This window comes from Trichechus manatus, unplaced genomic scaffold, assembly GCF_000243295.1.
Source record: "Trichechus manatus latirostris isolate Lorelei unplaced genomic scaffold, TriManLat1.0 scaffold00045, whole genome shotgun sequence".
Lineage (NCBI taxonomy): Eukaryota > Metazoa > Chordata > Mammalia > Sirenia > Trichechidae > Trichechus > Trichechus manatus.
Window position 1 is genome coordinate 4,402,861 of NW_004443981.1, and position 22,220 is coordinate 4,425,080.

General features: G+C 46.0%; 1 protein-coding gene across 2 annotated transcripts in view; it reads right to left on the reverse strand.

Moving 5' to 3' along the window:
* Positions 1–5,493: 5,493 nt before the first annotated feature.
* The window catches only part of FBLN5 (fibulin 5), a 95,156-nt gene continuing 78,429 nt past the window's right edge, over positions 5,494–22,220 (reverse strand). For both annotated transcript variants that reach the window (XM_004376670.2, XM_004376669.2), the window contains exons 9-11: positions 21,835–21,961; positions 17,364–17,559; positions 5,494–6,463 (exon numbers count right to left, since the gene is read on the reverse strand). In XM_004376670.2, coding sequence (XP_004376727.1) covers positions 6,302–6,463; positions 17,364–17,559; positions 21,835–21,961 — 485 coding nt within the window. In that variant the 3' untranslated portion in view covers positions 5,494–6,301. The remainder of the gene's footprint in view (positions 6,464–17,363; positions 17,560–21,834; positions 21,962–22,220) is intronic.

Here is a 22,220-nt window from a genome sequence, read left to right on the forward strand (position 1 = left end):
AATGCTGTTAGTCACTGCTTATCAACACGTAACTCCCCTCTGTGAAGGGACACCAACAATGGCAATTTAATAGATCATTCCTGTGTTGACACCTATTTTCTCACCATAACAGTTTATTTCACTGATGGCTGCGGGCTATGACTCATTATTAGGAACCATTAGCAAGTCAAAGATTCTAACCAGAGGCTGTTACTGAAGCAAAGCTACCAAAGTGATCAATCTTCTCTCTATGCACCCCTTTGTCCTGAGGTCTCTTGATTATTTTTTTTTTAAATATCTTTTAGTTATGCTCAGGGATTCTAATGAAGATAAGAGCCATCTGTTGAGTAAACGGACTATGACACTGGAGGACAAAAATATGAACACAAAGAACAATCTGTAATATGTGTTTGTAGTTGATGAGCCTTGGCCAATTCCAAAATAATGAGCAGCTTTACTGAATGTTCACTTATTTTTCTAGAAAATTCTGTATTTCAAGTACATACAAATTGTATCAAAAAGAAAGAAAACATCCACCTAACATTGATTTTGTGTTTCCTTTAAAAAGATTAAATAATTCTAAACAGAGGCATCCTATTCTAAATTTCAAGCATGTGTCTACGGGAATTCACAGGAATTTTTTGGTATAAAATAGATATATCTTAATAATTATTAAAAGCCAACCAATGTCCATCAACAGATGAAAGGATAAACACAATGTGGTACATACATACAATGGAATATTACTCAGCCATAAAGAGAAACGAAGTGCTGATGCTATAATATGGATGAATTTTGAAAACATTGTGCTGAGGGAAATCAGTCACAAAGGAACAAATATTGTATGATCTCACTTGGATGAAATATCTAGGATAGGAAAGTGTATACAGACCAAACTTTTTTAGTGGTTACCAGAAAGGAATGAGTGGGAAGGGAAAAGCAGAACTCATTGCTTAGGGAACACTGAACTTCTGTTAACAGTTATGGGAAAATTTGGAAATGGATAGTGGGGATGGTTGAACAACATGATAAACATGATTTTTTTTTATTTTTTCCCATACAAAAATTTATACATAGTTATGTGACTCTAATTGCTCTCCCCATAGCATGACAGCACACTCCTCCTTTCCACCCGATTCCCCATGTCCATTCAACCAGCTCCTAACCCCCTCTGCCTTCCCATCTCACCTCTGGACAGAAGCTGCCCATTTAGTCTCTTGTATCTTCTTGAGCTAAGAGGCTCACTCCTCACCAGTATCACTTTATGTCCCAAAGTCCAGTCCAACCCCTGTCTGAAGAGTTGGCCTCAGAAATTGTTTTAGTTCTGGGCTGATAGAAAATCCAGGGGCCATGCTTTCCAGGGTACCTCTACTCTCAGTCAGACCATTAAGTCTGGTCTTCTTGCTAGAATTTGAGTTCTGCACCCCACCTTTCTCCTGTTCCATCCGGGACTCTCTGTTGTATTCTCTGTCAGGGTGGTCATTGGTGGTAGCCGGGCACCATCTAGTTCTTCTGGTCTCAGGCTGATGAAGTCTCTGGTTTATGTAGCCCGATAAACATAATTAATGTCACCGAATTATACACATGAAGAATGTTGACATGGCAAACAATTTGCTACATATGTATTTACCACAAAAGAAAAAAAAACTAACCAAAATAATTTTGTCCATACTGCTAAAATGCACCTATCATGCTATATTCCAGTTTTGCCTCACAGGTGACATAAACACTTGGATAACATGTGTCATCTGTGAGCTGTGTCTGTCTTGTTCATCTCTCTGAATCCAGCAACTGGATACACCAAAGTATGGCGGGTAGGGGCCCAACCAAAGTGGGTACTCAAGCAAAGAATGTTCCTCCCTTAAGGCAAAGGCCTTTGACAGACAGGATTTCCTCTGGTGAGAAGGGAGTAAAGAACAATTGCCCCTTTGTCATGCCATCTCTCTCCAGATGACCCTCTTGGCTCAGGATGAACAACTTGTGCACATTAAATACCCAGGCCACAAAAATACATTGAAACCACGGAAAATAAAGCAATCAGACATACTTAAATGTTTTTACCATCTGGAAAAAAGAACACCCAAGAGCCAAGACTGTTACCTAAGAAAATTTTAAAGCATGTTATCCAAGCCTGAGAGGCAACAGGTAGGTGGATCTTGTGCCAATTAGAAAGTGTTATGATTGGCAAGCCACTGTGAAACTCTAAAATGGCAGTTTAATGGAAATGCTGGCTGTCATCCCCCAAGTACACTTCAAGGAATTACAGAAGTTTAGAATTAGAAGGAACTGAATGGAAGTTTTCATCCCTACTGAATCCAGAAGAATAGGTGGTAACACAAGGACTTCTGCAGGCTTCTCAGCTCTTAATCTGGCACCCCTTCCACCACAGAACCCTTCATTCTTCACAACCTGATAGAGTAGTAGAGAGCAGGGTTCAGATGACAAGCTTCCAGCCTGGTTCCTGGATGGGGTAGGCTGACTAGGGACAGGCGAGGACAGTCCAGGTATCTCAGGGCCCGAAGGAACAGCCACCCCCATTAGACTCCGTGGTAGAGCACGACGCTGTGATTCAAAGCACAGACTTACCCCCCGTCTTCTGATAATAAGAATCCGACGATTCCCAAGGGGTGACTGAAGCAAACAGCTCTTTGGGTTCTGGGAGCCACTGGAACTATTTCCCAAATGTTTGGGGTTTGGCCTTGCAGTACACACTTTGCCCCAGGCCGTTTTTCCCTTAATTTTTAGGCCCAAGTGTATTTTAAGAAAAATTGATCCCACATGCTTCTGATTCATTTACACTGAACTCATCGAGCATGTTTGTAAAGAGCCGTCTGAGCCCAAGAAGCCCTTTTATGAGGCTCTCGGTGCCTTTTTTCTTAGAAGCAGGAAGCCACATTTTGATGTGAACAAATAAAACGCAAGCCCTAGAGACTTCGGTCTGGTTCCAAAAGTGGCACCTCTGAAGCCAGTGGGTCCTCGAATTGCCAGGACAAAGCTTCCCTTCCTTCTTTCTCAGAAGTTAAAGGAAATCTGACCCTGGTGTTGTATTGAGGCAGGGAGCCGGTGAGCAGGAGCTGCCTGGTGCAGAGCCCACGAAAACCTTCAGCATTCCTGACGCCACACCCCGCCCTGATACCCTGGCCTCCCCACACACTGGGAGCCCCATGCTCTGGGTGACCTTCCGGTCTTTGCTCTGTGAAGAACACACAAGCTGGGCCCGCATGCCAGCCAGGCTGTGGGAAATGGTCGTATCTCTTCCAAGCTATGAAACTGGGCACCTGAGCCATTTGCTGTGGATGTCATTGTTACCGTTGCTTGAACCCAACTGCAGGAGCATAACTGAAAGCAATTTGGATGTGCTTAGTTGTAGTTCGAGAAAAAAATAACCACAGCCACCAATCAGCAAGGTTAGGTGTGTGGTGTAAGACAGGCTCCCTGGGGGACGAAGGCAGACATGCAGCGCCTGGGTGCTGCAGGGGGCTCGACAGGCTATCTCCCTCCAGGAAGAACTACTTCTTAAGGGTCTCTGAAACCCCACCAGACCTAGGAGTCCAGGGAACAGTGCCTGGCACATAACCAACCAACCAGCTGCAGTGGGGCCGCCTCCAGCTCATGGTGACCCCATGTGTATCAGGGTAGAACTGTGCTCCAGAGAGTTTTCAATGTCTCACTTTTTTGAAGTAGATCGCCAGGCCTTTCTTCCAAGGCACCTCAGGTGGACGCAAACCTCTAATCTTTTGGTTAGCAGCCCAGCAGTAACCAGCATTGAACTAACCATGTGCACCACCCAGGGTAAGTCTTTAATAAACGTATTTTCAACAGGTAGAATGGAAGCATCCACAGATCTATCTTATAAACTCAACCACATCCATCAAGGAGGGCCCACCTGTGCACTCTCTCCTTCTAAACTCTCAGGTCGATTCCCAGGATGGCACATAACGGCAGCTATCCCACCTTGCAAATCTGTGACTTGCACTGTTGGCTCTCTTTGCCCTGCCTGAGATTGTAAGACTTGAAGGAAATCCACAGTGCTCTACATTCTACCTTGGTGAGTAGTGTCTGGGGTCTTAAAAGCCTGTGAGCGGCCATCTAAGATACTCCACTGGTCTCATCCCTTCGGAAGCAAGGGAGAATGAAGAGAACAGGATACAAGGAAAAGTTTAGTCCAAAGGACTAACTGTCCACAGCTACCAAGGCCTCCACCGGACTGAGTCCAGTACAGCTAGATGGTGCCCGGCTACCACCACTGACTGCTCTGACCGGGATCACAACAGAGGTTTCTGGACAGAGCTGGAGAAGGATGTAGAACATAATTCTAACTCACAAAAAAAGACCAGATTTACTGGCCTAAAGGAGACTGGAGAAGCCCCAAGAGTGTGGCCCCCAGACACCCTTTTAGCTCAGTGGTGAAGTTACCTCTGAGGTTCACTGTTCAGCCTGGGAGCGGACAGCCCTGTAAAACCAAATGAGACTAACGAGGTACAGGAGTCCAGTGACAAGGGCCAGAAAGCAGAAGGGGACAAGGAAGCTGGTGATAGGGAACCCAAGGTTGAGTAAGGATATTGTTGATGTGTTGTGAGATTGTTAACCATTGTCATAGGGCAACATTTATAGTAACTGTTAAATGAGAAACTATTTTGTTCTGTAAGCCTTCATCCTAAGTGAGAATAACAGCACAATTGGAAGAGCGTAGTCAATGTCACTGAACTGTGCATGTAGAAATTTTTGAAATGGTGTATCTTTGGCTATGTGTATTTTCACCAAAAAAAAAAAGGTTGAGAAGTTAGAGGGTCGATATGTTGTGGGATTGTTAACCAATGTCATAAAACAACATGTGTACTTCTGTTTCATGAGAAACTATTTGTTCTATAAGCCTTCACCTGAAGTACAATAAAAAAATAAATAAATAATAATAAAAAAAGACTTGAAGGAAATCCAGTGTCCCTGATCAGGAAAAGGATGATGAACTCTATAATTAACTGAAAGGATGTGGAGGGCAAGGTGCTCAGGGCTTGGGCCACATTGGTCCCCTCTCTTTATAGGGGTTATAACAATAGGTTCTCAACTCCAGCTACACATTACAGTTTTTTTAAATTCCAATGCCAGGGCCCTATCCCAGACCAAGGAAATCAGAATATCTGGGGGTGAGCCCAAGATAATCAGTTTTTTCTTAAAAGCTCCACTTTTAAGAAAGGGTTGAGGACCACTGGTTTGAAGTAACTTGAGTACACTGCTGTTCTGGAAGAGTGCCTGGAGATAATCTACACACTGGAGGGATGATTAGTTGTTCTGAAATGGAATGAAATAGGACTCAGGGAAGATGCTGCTCCTAACTTCTCTGCCACCCCCATTTCTCTGCACATGCCTTCCCCCGCCCCCATCAATTTGCCTCAATTTTAAGTGATGATCCAGCTCCTTGGAGACTTTTCCAAGCCAGCAGGTTTAAAGAGAACCAGAACCAACCCCAAATGGTGAATCATCTACAAAGTCAAAATGAAGCAAACATAAGATATCTTCAAATATTTAATCAGTTTTGGAAACTTCTGCCTTCCAACCCAGTTGGGTAAAAATGCTGAAGAAAGCATGATTAAGGGGTCCTCAAAGAAAACACTGGACTAAAACGGAGAGGAGACTGGGTGTGGGAAGACAGAACATAATGGGTCTGAAGGTCTTTTGAAGGCATTCTACCACTTATTTAAAAAAAAAAAAAGCTCAAATAAACAAGAAAGGATTAAACAGTTATACAAATTTATGGACAACTAAAACTTCTTTTATGGCTGAAAATACCAGACATGGTTTTGAAATAGACTCTTTAAAAACCCTTAGATTCTGCTGTGGTTTGTTTCCATAGCTTTCTCCATACACGCAAGAAGCAAACTAGCTATACCCAGCGTTCCCCATGAGCTCCCTGGGCTGTGGCAAAGCAGCAATGCAGCTAGAGATAGACAGGAGTGGAAGAGGTGAGTGGAAGCTGTTCACAGTCTTTGAACATAGACTCAGACCCCAGCAAACAATCTATTTTCTTTGAAAAAAAATATGAAAATAAACTAGAGGCCTTCAATAATCACCAACGATCTCACATCAGGGGCCAATGATAATGCTTTTGGGTAACTGCGTCATAGGAACTGGGGGCAGCATGTCCTTCAGAGTGATAGTCTCCAATAATACAGGTGGGACTCAGGCCGTGGGGGCTGACCCCTCAGGGAAATGGTCAGCAGGAAAGGCGTAATGTCTGTCTCGCTCTCATTCCCTCGCTTGTGTCTTCTCTTCTCCTGACCTTTGGTGCTGGTGAGAGGCAGTGCCACAGGCTCCCACTCAGGGATCAGAAGGGATACTGCGACACATATACCCGAAGTCGGATCACCGAGCTGCCTCTGAAGTTGATGACGGTGTTGACAGTGATCATTTCCAAGTCCAGCTGGATGTCCCGGGGCCCTTTGATGGGGCGGGTCATCACCAGGGTGGCACTGATGGGGCCCGTTTGCTGTGAACAGAATGGAGGATAGTGAGTTAGAGAGGGCCTGACTTAAGGGGAGGGGAGTGGGCTTGACCTTGGAAGCCGTTGAGCAACAGCAGAGAAGGGTTAGGAAAGCAGGTGGCTGTCCATCTACCTATCCGAGATGCGGCCTCCTGCACAGTCATCAAAGCACAAGTCCTCTGTGGCCTGGCTGCAGCCACCCCTGCAGCCTCTCTCAGGGCGCTCTCTGTCATACCCACCACACTGTGGTCAAACCGGCATCTGCTCAGGGCCTCCAAGTGCCACACTGTCCCCCTGACTTTGTTCACGCTCCACCTGGTTCCTTCCTGCTAACTCTTTAGGTCTCGCCTCAGAGGGGCCTTCCCTGACTCCCCAGTGTAAGGTGGGTCCCTTGTGACCCTTGGCCATCTCACCCTCTTCTTTGCATAGGATGGAAAGTATTCAGTACCATTTGTAATTGTCCCAACTGTTTACTTGGTCCATGTCTGATGTCCACTAGACTATGAGCTCCACACAGCTAGGGTTTTCACCAACGCATCCTACTCAGAACCCAGAATAATGCCTGGCACACAGTAGGTGTTCAGTAAACATACCTTGAATGAATGAATGGACACCTGAATGAACTAAATGTGTGACTTAGGGCCGTCACTTCACCTCTCTGGATCTTAATCCCCCCATCTCTAAAATGATGGTTTGGACCAAATCCAATGGTACAACAAATGATCGTCTGTTCCCAAATAAACAGCATCAAAAGCACCTACCCGTTGCCATCAAGTCGATTCTGACTCATCGTGACCTTATAGGACACAGTAGAACTGATGGAAGGCATGATGATGAAAGGACCAATTCAGAATTTTTGTTTTGAGTTATGGACTTTGATACCCATTATCCGGAATCACCTAAGTCTCAGCAGATGCCAGGACAAAATAAATCCTAACAATATGAGTCAATGAATGTGTGGTAAGAATGACTTATAGGCGTTCGAGTCTCTTGAAAATTACCACTGCAATGCACGATTTCTTACCGGGAAGGCATTATTTACTGCTCAGAAGCTAGAAAAGAAGGGAGCCAGTAACACCTGAAAACAATAAATGGCATAAAGGAGAAAATGGCCACTATGTCTGAATGAGGTGATTAGAATGCAAAACTTGGAAACAAAGAAGAAGGACTGGTACTTGGAAAATATGGCCTTGGTGACAGAAACAATGCTAGAGATCGCATGATAGAATTTTGCAAGACCAACAACTTCTTCATTGCAAATTTTTTTTTTTCAACAACATAAATGGCTACTATACATGGACTTTGCCAGATGGAATACACAGGAATCAAATTAACCACATCTGTGGAAAAGGACGATGGAGAAGCTCAATATCATCAGTCAGAAAAAGGTCAAGGGCCAACTGTGGAACAAACCATCAATTGCTCATATGCAAGTTCAAGTTGAAGTTGAAGAAAATTAGAACAAGTCCACGAGAGCCAAAGTATGACCTTGAGAATATCCCACATGAATTTAGAGACCATCTCAAGAATAGATTTGATGCATTGAACACTAATGACCGAGTATCAGGCGAGTTGTGGAATGACATCAAGGACATCATTCATGAAGAAAGCAAGATGTCATTAAAAAGACAGGAAAGAAAGAAAAGAACAAAATGGATGTCAGAAGAGACTCTGAAACTTGCTCTGGAATGTCGAATAGCTGAAGTGAAAGGAAGAAATGATGAAGTCGAAGAGCTGAACAGAAGATTTCAAAGGGCAGCTCAAGAAGACAAAGTAAAGTATTATAATGAAATGTGCAAAGACCTGGAGATAGAAAACCAAAAGAGAAGAACACGCTCAGCATTTCTCAAGCTGAAAGAACTGAAGAAAAACTTCAAGCCTCAAGTTGCAATACTGAAGGATTCTATGGGCAAAATACTGAACGACACAGGAAGCATCAAAAGAAGAAGGAAGGAATACACAGAGTCACTGTATCAAAAAGAACTGGCCGATGTTCAACCATTTCAGGAGGTAACATATAATCAAGAACTGATGGTATTGAAGGAAGAGGTTCAAGCTGCACTGAAGGCACAAAGGAAAAACAAAGCTCCAGGAATTGACAGAATACCAATTGAGATGTTTCAACAAACTGATGCAGTGCTGGAGGTGCTCACTTGTCTATGTCAAAAATTTTGGAAGAGAGCCACCTGGCCAACAGACTGGAAGAGATCCACATTTGCACCCATCCCCAACAAAGATGATCCAACCAAATGTGGAAATTACTGAACAACATCATTAATATTACACACAAGTAAAATTTTGCTGAAGATCATTCAAAAGTGGTTGCAGCAGTACATCGACAGGGAACTGCTAGATATTCAAGCTGGATTCAGAAGAGGCTGTGGAGCAAGGGATATCACTGCTGATGTCAGACGGATCTTGGATGAAAGCAGAGAATACCAGAAAGATGATTACCTGTGTTTTATTGACTATGCAAGGGCGTTCAACTGTGTGGATCATAATAAATTATGGATAACACTGCAAAGAATGGGAATTCCAGAACACTTAATTGTGCTCATGAGGAACTTCTACGTAGACCAAGAGGCAATCGTTCGAACAAAGCAAGGGGATACTGAGTGGTTTAAAGTCAAGAAAGGTGTACGTCAGGATTGTATCCTTTCTCCGTACTTATTCAGTCGGTATCCTGAGCAAATAATCTGAGAAGCTGGACTATATGAAGAAGAACAGGGCATCAGCATTGAAGGAAGACTCATTAACAACCTGCATTATGCAGATGACACGACCTTGCTTGCTGAAAGTGAAGAGGACTTGAAGCTCTTACTGATGAAGATCAAAGACCACAGCCTTCAGTACGGATTACATCTCAACATAAAGAAAACAAAAATCCTTGGACCAATAAGCAACATCATGATAAGCAGAGAAAAGACTGAAGTTGTAAAGTATTTCATTTTACTTGGATCTACCATCAACGCCCATGGAAGCAGTCAAGAAATCAAATGACGTATTGCATTAGGCAAATCTGCTGCAAAAGACCTCTTTAAAGTGTTAAAAAGCAAAGATGGCATTTTAAGAACCAAGGTGCGTCTGACCCAAGCCATGGTGTTTTCAATTGCCTCATATACATGTGAAGCTGGATAATGAATAAGGAAGACCAGAGAGGAATTGATGCCTTTGAATTATGGTGTTGGCAAAGAATATTGAATATATCAGGGACTGCCAGAAGAATGAACGAATCTGTCTTGGAAGAAATACAGCCAGAATGCTCCTTAGAAGCAAGAATGGCAAGACTTCGTCTTACATACTTTGGACATGTAATCAGGAGGGATCAGTCCCTGGAGAAGGACATCATGCTTGGTGAAGTAAAAGGTCAGCAAAAAAGAGGAAGACCCTCAACTAGATGGATTGACACAGTGGCTGCAACAGTGGGGTCGAATCGAGCATGATGATTGTGAGGATAGCGCAGGACTGGGCAGTGTTTCGTTCTGTTGTATACAGGGTTGCTATGAGTCGGAACCAACTTGACGGCACCTAACAACACAACATGACTGAATGAAGAGTGGCAATAGGTTATTCTCACAATAAGTACATTCTCACAAGAACATAGTAACTGGGAAACATAGTGAGGAGGCTTATCTCACAGAAATAAAGGCAAACCTGTCAAAAGTTCAGAAAAGTCACACATCCAGGGAGCATCACCTAAGACAATGCTCAATCTACACAAAAATCAGTCTCCCACTCAAGAGTTTTGAGTTTCACACATTTCAAAAGGCTCCCATTTTGGGGCTAAATGCATTAAAATTGGGTTACCTCCTTCCCAAAGAACTCCAGAGGCATAAAAAGTGGTTGGGATATGTATGTCCCACTAGTCCCCAAAAGGTTAGGAGCCTCCAGGTGGTTTAGAGGTGCTGTAGGTCTAGACACTCTAATCACTCCCAGCTCAGCCTTCCTGTGACCCTGTCACTGTGCCCTCACAGTTTCATCAGAATGTGTCTCCTCCACTGAATCTCTTATCTAAAGCTCTTGAGAGCTGACACCTACTGAGCCCCCACCAACCAGGAGGCACTCTTTTAGCCACTGGTATTCACATCTGCTTATTTCATCCTCAAACTGCAGAATCTCAGGCCCCACCCCATACCTACCGACCCAAAATCTGCATTCTAACAAGATTCCCCAGGTGTGTACATTACAGGTTGAGAAGCGAAGGGCCCACGTGGAGGCCCTGGCTGCCCTTGTCTAAGGGCCTCACTGACAGATGTCTCATTATTTCCCAATTTATAAATGAGCAAACTAAGGCCCAGTGAGATTATATAATTGCTTAGGGTCACCAGAGGCAAGGGATTCCAATTGGCTGTTTCCATCAAGTCCTTTTCTCACTGCCAACAATTATCAGAAGAGTCTGATGTGTGTTTTATCAACCCCTGACTCATGGCAACCCCATACAGAAAGGAATGAAATGCTGCCTCGTCCTGTGCCATCTCTATGATCAGTAGCAGATCGGACTATTGTGATCCATAGGGTTTTCACTGGTTGATTTACAGAAGTAGATCATGAGGTCTTTCATCCTGGTCCTTCTTAGTCTGGAAGCTCCCCTGAAGCCTATTCAGCATCACAGCAACACAAAAGCCTTCACTGACAGGTGGAAGCTGCAGATGAGGTGCATTGGCTGGATATGGAAACTGGTTCTCCTGCATGGAAGGTGAGATTCTACCACTGAACCAGGAATGTCTTCTTTTCTTTTCCCTAGCACTACCTTAAATTAGAATGCTTGAGGGTCAGCGCATTGGCCAGACATGGGGCACCTGGAGAGAAGAAATAGCATAATGGAACAGGAATGGGCTGGGCAGTCACTTCTAGGAGCTGCAGAGCCCAGCGCTTGCCCAGAAACTAAAAGGAAAACGTCTGTGAAATCAAGGAACTTGGCTTGTTTAAAGCCACACCAAGTGTGTTACCTGTCTTCATAAAGGGAAGGCTCCCATAAAGGTCTGAACATCTCCAAGAGCTGCCACAGATATGACAAGGGCGAGGCTGGGAGACAGGTGCCAGCCAGGTGCTGGGACCTTCCCTATCTGCTGGGCTATCAGCATCAGATAGCCATGAAACTTCCTCTTGGCACTGTCCCCCTCTGCTGCCGTCAGCATCTGCGTCACTGGCACCTCCTCATCATGAGGATGGCTTGCACTTCCTTGTCAGCTCTCACAAAACCACAGAACCCTGCGCCAGGACTTCAGAGGGTACAGCCACACAAGGAAACGCCCACGGCATTTGCACATACAAATATCTTGCCAGCTTTTAGCGTCTGCATGAGCAAAGGCCAAGATTGAGAGCCCTGAGTGGTGGGGAGCCCTCAGGAAGGAGATTCGAAGAGCCCAAGGTTTGGGAGGGGGAACGGAGCAACTGCAAGCCTCCAAGCTGTTTCTCTGCGCTTTCCTGGTAAACGTCTCCAGAGTGTGAGAAAATCGTAGACCCTCCCATTTGGAAGTAACCTTGGAGGTCATCAAGTCCAGTCTCCACCAGGGTCAGATCTGCAGCATCCTGAAAATGGCCTGCCCACCACCTCAGCAGGGGGCTAAGTGCCTGCCAGGAAAGCCCCATCCTCACTCTTCATTCAGCTTTTAGAGGAGAGTCAGGGCATTAATGAAAAAGGTGCCATGAGAGCCACCGGCCATCTGTGGTCTTGGGTGGCTTTGTGCAAAATGACGATGATGACAGGTGTCTGGCTAAGACTTTAAACACTTTATCTTACTTCATCTTCATAACCCTACACTGCAAGGTTAAGTACACTGCACAAGGGCATTAAACTAGTACCTGGTACCAAAGTGTCTGCCTCCAAAAATCCAACCATTACACTCTACGTTAAGTTCTTGGTGCGTCTCGATTTCCTTATCTTCCCACAGCACATCCTCTACTTTAGAACCATCCTTTTGGGTTGTAGGTGTTTGCGGGGTTTTCTGTCCCCCGCCCTCTATAGTGTAAGGTCCTCAAACGTAGAGGGGACATCCTGTGTATTTTGAACTCTCGGTGTCCAAATCAAAGCCATACTTGTGGTGGTGCTTCATAAATGTTGGTGACAGTGGGAGGGCGTGAATGACCGAATGCTGGCGGAGTGACTGCAGTGGCAGTAGGCTGCAAACAGCCCACCGGGCATGTGTCTTCTTGGCCCCACTCCCATACACACTCAGGATTGTTCTGAATCAGCTTGTGGAGTGGATGGCAAGTCAGCTTCCCTTGGCCCTGCCACCTGACCCATGTGTGTCATGGATTAATGCATGAGCCCTGTGACCATGCTCCTTCTTGCCCTAGTTGTGTCCCCAAGACACCTGGCCAAAGCCAATCACCAGTCCTCTGTTGAGCACTCTGTGTGGGACAGGCTGCCAACAGGGCTGGTGAAAGGGACCTGTGCTCGCGCATGCGTGTATGTGGGCACATGTGTGTGCATGTGTGTGTGTGCATGTACGTGCATGTGTGCATTGGGTATGTGCATGTGGGCATTGTGCATTGTGTGTATGTGTATTATGTGTGCGTGCATGTGTGTGTATGCTCCTTGCCTGCTGGGTCAGATGAGGCTATTCAGCACTCAAGTAATAAAATCACTGAATCTCAGTGTGGGGGAGCCTGAACCACCATCCAACCCAGCCTCCCACACGATGATCCACCCTGTTCCACAGCACTTGCAACTTCTCTGGGCTCGTGTCCACGGCCCAGGAGCTCACGCCTCCTAACTGCAGCAGCAGGAGCAGTAGCAGTGGCAACCACGTCATTTACACAACAATGACTAATGCTTCTTGAGCACTTTCTATTGCTACAGGATGTTAAAATAGACTTTTCTTGTTGCTTCAATTTCTGCTGCGACTCCAAAACTAAAAGAGTAGCTGAAAATTTCCCGCATTTTAAAGAGCAGCGTAGAAGTATCTACAGATTTTGGCGCCAGAGTACCTAGGTTCAAATCCTGCTCTGGTACTTACTAGCTCTGGTGAGATCTTGAGCAAGTTACTTAGCCTCTCTGTGCCTCAGGGTTCTCATCTGTAAAATCAGGATGGTAAGACAGGGCCGGAAGAAGCCCTGGTAGTGCAGTGGTTAAGGGCTCGACTGCTAATCGAAAAAGGTCAGTGGTTCAAACTTTCCAGCCACTGTGCAGGAGAAAGATGTGGCATTCTGCTCTTGCAAAGATTCAAACAAAACCCATTGCTGTTGAGTTGATTCTGATTCACAGCAACCCTATAGACAGGACAGAGAAGAACTGCCCCATAGAGTTTTTCAAGGCTGTAATCTTCACGGAAGCAGACTGCCACATCTTTCTCTTGTGGACCGGCTGGTGGGTTAGAACCACCAACCTATCGGTTAGCAGCTGAGCACTTAACCATTGCCCCACCAGGGCTCCCTTCTGTAAAGATTACAGCCTTGGAAACCCTACAGTGCAGTTCTACTCTGTCCTATAGGTTCGCTATGAATTGGACTTGACAACAATGGTTTTTTTCACAGGTTATCACAGGCGTGGTGAACATCAAAGCACTTGATCTACGAAAAGCACTGGGAATAGTGCCCGCCGCATGATGCACACTGGATACAGCTCGCTGCCGCTGCTGCTGCTATTTCTGTGGTTCCTGTTGTTGATACAGGCCACGTACGTGGCACAAACGGGTAACATGCTTTGCTGCTAACCAAAAGGTTGACAGTTTGAGTCCCCTCAGAGGGGCCTCAGGAGAAAAGCATGGCAATCTACTTCTGAAAGGTGACAGCCGCTGAAAACCCTATGCAGCACAGTCCTACTTGGACACACAAGGGCTTGACATGAGTCAGAACTGACTTGGCAGCAACTGGCTTGGTTTTGGTTTCTCGGTTGTTGTTTCACAGGATTTGCAAAGCAGTGACCCAAACCAGATCTGTTTCTCTATTATCACCTCCAGCCTACAAGAGTTTTATTAAACACACTTACCAGGGCCAAGGAGCCCTGGTGGCACAGTGGTTAAAGCACTCGGCTGCTAACCAAAAGTTTGGTAGTTTGAACCCGTCAGTCACTCCACGGGAGAAAGATGTGGCAGTCTGCTTCCATAAAGATTAGTCTTGGAAACCCTATGGGGCAGTTCTGCTCTGTCCTATAGGGTTGCTATGAGTTGGAATCGACTCGATGGCAGTAATTTTTTTTTTTTTTGTTTCATTTGTTTTTTTACCAGCCCCACCTCAAGCACCCTAACCTTACCCTTCCACCACCTGTACTTGCCCCCTCAACCCTGGAGGAACCAGAGGGCGCAGTCAGTGAGGAAGGGGAGGAGCAGAAGAGGAAGATGGCAGTAAGAGGCCAGCCACAGCCCTCCTTGCTCTGAGCCCGGAGACGGGAAGAGTTTCCCACTGAACGAGAGATGGAGAGGTTGACAGTTCCATCTGAACGAGCACAGACCTTTGACATGGAGAATGGACAACTCAAAAATAACCAAGTGCCTGGAAATCCTACGGGATCAACCTGAGATGTCATCTAGGTGGGTGGAAGAGTGGGTTGGAAACAGCAGTGTGAGAAAAAGGAAGTTACTGAATGGTTTCACCCCGACAAACCCTGCTTATTTGATAAAATCATTCTCTATTCCAGGCACTGCACTAAGTAGATGATTTCATTTAATCTTACAGAAAAACTATTATTATCCTCTCTTTACAGATGAAGAGGGAGCCATGGTGGCACAGCAGTTAAAGTGCTCTACTGCTAACTGAAAGATCAGCAGTTCAAAACACCAGCGATTTCGCAGGAGGAAGATGTGGCAGTCTGCTTCCGTAAAGATTTACAGCCTTGGAAACCCTATGGGGCAATTCTACTCTGTTCTGTAGTAGGGTCGCTATGAGTCAGAACTGACTTGATGGCAGCGGGTGTTTTTTTTTTTTTTTTTGGTACAGATGAGGAAATCGACGCTCAGAGAGTTTAGGTAACACACCCAACGTCACACAGCTGGTAGCTGTAGATCACCGCCTGGAAGCAGATCAGCCTGGCTCCAGTTGGATCTCCTCAGGAGGGCTGCAGTTTTGGACAGCTTGGACCCTTGGAAGCCCAGCCTTATCTGGCGTATTTCTCTTTGTCTTTCTGCCCTAGTGCCCTGTGGCTTCACAAGGCCCCACATACCAAGCCTGTTTTCTCTTCCTAGGTACAGTCCTTTGGACCTTTCAAGCCAGGAACCACCTCTCCTCCCCCATCCCTGCTCCAAGTCTTCCCATCTCACTTTGCAAATAAGTTCCTTTAGCCATTCTCATGAAGTACCTAGGTCCCTGCAGCACCTGGTACCCTCCTCCGAATAAATACCAAAGTATTAGGGCCCTTCTCAGCATTCTCAGAGAGGGCACAGGCCACACACAGCTCAGCTCTGTGAGCTTCAAGAGTTCCCTGTTGTTGACGTTAGATGCTGTCAAGTCGGTCCTGACTCATAGCCACCCTGTGTACAACAGAACGAAACACTGCTCGTCCCTGCGCCATCCTCATAATCAGTGCTATGCTTGAGCCCATTGTTACAGCCACTGTGTCAATCCATCTCGTTGAGGGTCTTCCTCTTTTTCACCAACCCCGTACTTTACCAAGCATGATATCCTTCTCCAGGGACTGGTCCCTAGTTGCTGTGAAAGTCAGGGGACTAGCAGAAGCTTCCAGTCAGGGGGTCCACCTGTATCTTCTGAAATAGATTCTCTGGAGATGAAGCTCTGGTATTTGCTTTTTGGACAAGTGCCCTAGGTGGCTTTAATTCACAATGACACGTGTAAAACTTCACTCCAAGTGCGTGGTCTCTAGAGAGCTGTGATTACCCCAGCAGGACCAGGAGACAAAGCTCAAGAATATAAATTGTAGAGTATTACATGCATGTAGTTTATAAATAAGCAAACCTAGTTTAGGATGTGTGCTCTAAAACGTTTTTACTGATATGGATAAGTCAGTGCTGAACTTTTGGCAATGATGAAAGTGTTTTATATCTGAGCTATCCAACAGCAGTAACACGGCTACCGAGCACTTGAAATGTGGCTAGTGCCACTGAGGAACTCAATTTTTATTTTGCTTCATTTTAATTTGTTGAATTTAAATTTACGTAGCCATGTGTAGACTAGTGGCCACCATGTTGGACAACGCAGGTAGAGTCCACTCCTGTGAGCCATGCCTTTATAATCCCTGGAATGGAAGCATCATGAGGGCAGCAATTCGGGAATGTTTGCTCACTGATGTATCCTCAGTTTCTAGATATGCATGTTGTTGGTGTAAGCTGCTGTAGAGTTTGTCCCCGACTCATTGTGACCCCACGTACAATGGAAAAGATGCTGCCTGGTCCTGCGTCATCCCTACGATTGTTTGGTAGATCAGACCATTGTGATCCATAGGGTTTTGACTGACTGATTTTCAGAAGTAGCTCAGAAGGCCTTTCTTCCTAGTCCATCTTAGGCTGGAAACTCTGCCTAAACCTGTTCAGCATCATATCAACACCCAAACCTCCACTGCCGGATGGGTGGTGGCTGTGCACGAGGTGCACTAGCCAGGAAGTGAACCCAGGTGCCCACATGGAAGGCAAGAATTCTACCACCGAACCATCACTGCCCCCTAGAAGTGCATAATAAGCACCTAACAAGTATTTTTCAAATGGGTGAATGGATATATGGCTTTGTGAATGTCTCTCCCACAGAACTTTAGAAGACACCTAAGATTGCATGTTGGCCTAACTTATCACTTTTTTAGATGAGGACCCCAAGGTTCACAGAGGAGAAGCATCTTTCACAAGGTCATCAGAACCTTAAAAACTCCTGACTCCCACTCACTCCACTCTTCTCTCTTCACACCTGCCGCCCCGACACCCCAGCTGCACTCTTACCTGTTTCTAGCAGCACGTTCCTAGGATAGACCACACAACGCCATTGTTAAGGGTGTCGACCACTGCTCACCGCTTGCTCTTACCCGCATATAGAATTCTCTGCCCTCGTTCCCAGACTTGATCTGGAAAATGTAATAGGCCCCAGGGTAGCGGGTCGTCGCTTGCATTTGGAAGATGTCAGCAGGAACAGAGCGTCCTGATACCACATCCATGTCCCGGTACAAGATGGTGAAGGGCTGGTCTCTGCAGCCAGGATTCTCAGTGGGACACATACAGTGGCTATTAGGAAGGGAAATGGTGCAATATGTCAGTAAATCCTTTCCAGATGCTGGCTGTGTTACCTCCTTACTTAGCAAACTAGAGATGAGGCCACCCTACTTTTACCATCCAAATGCTGTAACACGTTTATCAACCAAATGCTGTAGCTGTAGAACCTCTCAGGTCTTGACTCTAGTCTAAAAACTCTCCAGCATGTCGGTGAGTGACCTGTTTCTCAGGCAATGGCCACTTCTGGTTAATCAGATGTTCTGGTTCCTGGAACACAAACCTTAGATCTCTGGTTTTCAGAATGCTGGGACATTCTCTAACGCACTTGCTTTTGTCATGTGTTGAGGTGGTGGGGTGTGCCACTGGTCACATAGCCCCTGACTTCCCCAGCAATCATTCTCTACTACTCACTGAGAAATTGTAAAAGTGTGAAATTACATTAGATTTGACAGGTCTCGGGGGCCCTTTTACGTTCTCTTTTGCACTTAGCCCAGTCTACATGGAACACAGTTTTATCTTTTTGTTCAATAAACAAGAACTCAGAACTCACTACATATAAGACACAATGTTAGACACTTAGAAAATGCAATGATAAATAAGATTCTGACCTCTAGTAGTTCACCTTCTAGCAGGAAAAATAAATCATAGATACAAATATCTCTAATACGAAGCAGCTAATTTGAAACGCTAGTAACAGTACGGTCATAATCTATAATTACTGACTTTTTTTTTTAATGAGAAGTGGGCATAAGGAATACATAGACCATTGCCATTTACAACTTCTATTTACTTGTCAATTCATGTTCTTGACCCTTCCAAACCATCAGGAATCTGAATAGAAGGAACAGTCCAGAAAAGCAAGGCAAAACCATATATGGGAAACTGGCAGAATAAACTACAACAACCCAACCCCAACCAAAAGTTGAAAGCCAAGACCCCATCAAAGAAGATGCTTTGAGTAGCGAAAATAACCTTGTAGCCTGTTGTAAAAACAGAGCAGAAATATATCAGAATGAAGAGATTCATCCAGAAGATAAGATCGTTGGCTATTATTCCCAAAGAATGTCTGTTTCAGACATCCCTTGATTCATCTCTAACCCCCACCCCTCACCTCATCCCTGAGACTACCCCTAGTGGTGAAATTCAGCATAGGATGGAGATGTCTGTTGACATACGTCTTGGTGGTCAGAACTGCAAGTCAGCTTTGTCATGTCTCTGTTGCTCTCCGCTAACTTCCAATCTATCCCAAGACCTGTTGATTCTACTTCCAAAATATAGTCCAAATCCAACCATTTCTCACCATCTCCACTGTCATGGTGGCTGCTGTCCAGGCCATCATCATCTCACCCCTAGACCTCTGTGACAGCCTCCTAATGGGTCCCTCTCCCGCTAATCCATTCTTTACACAACAACCAGAGTGTCCTCTGTCAAACATAAATCAGCTTATGTGCTTCCCCTGCTTAAGGCTCTTCAGGGGCCACCTATGGCACCATGAATAAAAACCAAACACCTACTGCAGCCTCTAAGGCCTCACGGGTCTGGCCTCTGTCAATTTCTCTAACCTCCTCTCAGTCCACTTCACTCACTAAGCTGAGGCAACTCGGGCTGCTTCCATTCCAGGAAGGCATCAAGGTCACTCCTGCCTCATAGCCTTTGCACATACAGTTCCCTCTGCTCTTCTACTCTGTTTAATTGATGTCAATCCACCTTCCCCATACAGCCCAAATGACATATCCTCAGAGGGGCTTTCTGAATCCCCAGTCACGACCAGATCCAGCCTACTCTTCCTTCTTATAAACTTCCATTCTTCCTGTTCACTGTACACATTCCCAGGTGGTGCAAACGGTTAAGCGCTCAGCTGCTAACCAAAAGGTTGGAGGGTCAAGTCCACCCAGAGGTGTCTCAGAAGAAAGGCTGGTGATCTACTTCTGAAAAAAAACAGCCACTGAAAACTCTATGGAGCAGTTCTACTCTGACACATGACATGGTTGCCACGAATCTGAATTAACTGGACCGCAACCGGTGATTCTATCACTATCTCTAATTATATATTCATTTATGTGACAATTTATTTAAGGTTTTTCTCCTCCACTAGACTCTAATTCCCATAAAAGCAAAAACCATAGCACCTAGCATGGTGTCTGACATATAACAGGAGTTCACTAATATTTAATAAAGGAATAAATGAAAGAACTTCTAAAGGTTCATTTTTAAAGGCTGCATCAAAATATCTCTATCGAAATAACGAAGTCAAAATGGCCCTGGTGCCAAAATGGCCACATTCAAATGTCACGCGACACATGGAAACTAATTGTTTCCTAAAAGATGTTTAGAAGAGGGAGTGATCACTTCCAGCTGAAGAGGATCACAGGCAGCTGGGAGAGGTGGCATTTGAGCTGAGATCTGAAGGATGGGGCAGATCTGGTTCTGTGGTGCTGGGTGGAATGCCTTCCATACGGCAGGAAGCGTGTGCACAAAAGCAGGGAGGCTGGGGTGTGGGGAAAGATGAGAGCAAGTCCTGATCAGGTTGGCAGGCGTACAGGACACCTGGCAGGAGGAAGAGCTGGAAGGACGCGGGTGGAGGGAGACTGGGATGGCCTGGAGGTAGGGAGTCCTTGCTCATTTTCACCGTCAGGTCAGGGACGTTACCGGTAACACCAGCTCGGTTCTCTGGCCTGAACTGGGTCGGTTCCCCAACCACACACAAGGACAATTTTGGGAACCCAGAGAGAACCCGAAACGGCAGCCCGGAGGAGCAGCTGTAGCTCTACTCTACCACAAACTGCTTTGGGCCAGCAATCAGAGAACTCTGTTCTGATGGCGCACAGCCCTCAGCAACAAGTGAAGATCTAAGGGACCTGCCTGTCCCGGCTCTGTGTCCTCTGTTTTGCAAGCTTTTGATCAGAAACGGAGCTACACTGGTAAGCCGTGAATCCCTCTCTTAGATGAAGAGTTCCCAGAGAGCAGATGGGTGCATCTGATGCTCAGGGGTATTAACGTGCGATTGTTTGGAAGAGAAGAAAGCAGAAGATATACAAGCAGGTGTGTGTGTGTGTGTGTGTGTGTGTGTGTGTGCGCGCGCGCGCACGCATGCAGACATGGACATGGAGAGACTGAGGAGGAACTGAGATGGCTAAATCAGGGCTAAAAGAGAAGGAAAATGAACCCCTAGCATGCCAGGAACAGAAAAACACTGTCCTGGTGCATTTACCAGGAGCCCTGGCAGCACAGTGGTAAAGCGCTCGGCTGCTAACTGAAAGGTTCGAGGTTCAAACCCACCAGCCACTCTGCAGGAGAAATATGTGGCAGTCTGCTTCCATAAAGATTCCAAAACCTCCACTGTCGTTGAGTCGATTCTGACTCATAGCGACCCTAAAGGGCAAAGCAGAACTGCCCTATAGGGTTTCCAAGGCTGTCGTCTTTATGGAAGCAGGCTTTTTTTTTTTTTTGCAGCCGAGCGCTTTAACCACTGCACCACCAGGGCTTCTTCCGTAAAGACTACAGCCTTGGAAACCCTATGGGGCAGTTCTACTCTGCCCTGTAGGGTCACTAGGAGTTGGAATCAACTTGATGGCACACAACGACAACAGCGCATACACCTGGTAGAGGTTGTTTCACTTTCTCTCCTCAAGTCTAACGCCATCAGGGGATTCAGTAAAAGGCTGAACACTGGAGCAAATAAGTACCCTTGAGTATTAAGAACTCTCTAGCAAACTCTCCAGCACCTCGTTGCTCACAGCGCAGTCCAGGAAGACGGGCAGCGTTGGCCTCACCCGGGAGCTTGTTAGAACCCAATCTCAGGCCTCACCTCAGGCCCAGTGAATCAGAGTCTGCTGCACTTCAACAGGATCCCAGGTGGGTCCTATGCACACTAGGTTTGAGAAGCCAGCTCTAAAGGCCCTGGGTCGCCAGAGCAGAGACAGTAAGGGGAAAGGAGGTGCATGTACCCTGCCTCTCTGCTTGCTCAGCTTTCTAGAGCATCTTCACATAGCTCTGGCACTAGTGGGGGAATGACAGAGAAAAGGGGTGTGTGTGTGTGTGTGTGTGTGTGTGTGTATGTGTGTGTGTGCGTGTGTGTGTGTATGTGTGTGCGTGTGTGTGGTAGGAGGGCAGTTACAGCTTTACCCACAGGCAGGAAAGCTGAACGGAGCAACAGAAATTATTTCTAGTCCAAACCCATTCTCTGAGGAGTACACTGAGGCCAACCCCCCACCCCCATTCCCTGACCAGCCTCCTGGCTCCCTTCCATGTAATGGACCCACTCCCCAAGGGAAAGCCATGGCTCACTTGTCACTGATGCGCAGATAGGGCTCTTCACAGCGGATGGGGTCGATGCACTTGAAGCCCCCTTGCAAATTGTAGCAAGTCTGAAGCAGGGTGCACGTGTGGTTTCTGTGCTCACATTCGTTGATGTCTGAAAGGCAGGGCAGAGGAGAAGCTGAAGCAGGCCAGCATGTCCCAGGCATTGGCCCTGGGCCAGGAGTGTTGGGGGAGGCTGGGGACAGCTGCCTGCGTCTTACTATAGAGCTTCGCTGGCCAATATGGTAGCCAGTAGCCTCATGCAGCTACTGAGCACTTCAAATGTGGCTTGTCCAAATTGAGATGTGCTGTAAGTGTAAGACACACATCGGATTTTGACAACTCTGTGAGATGTGCTGTAAGTGTAGAACACA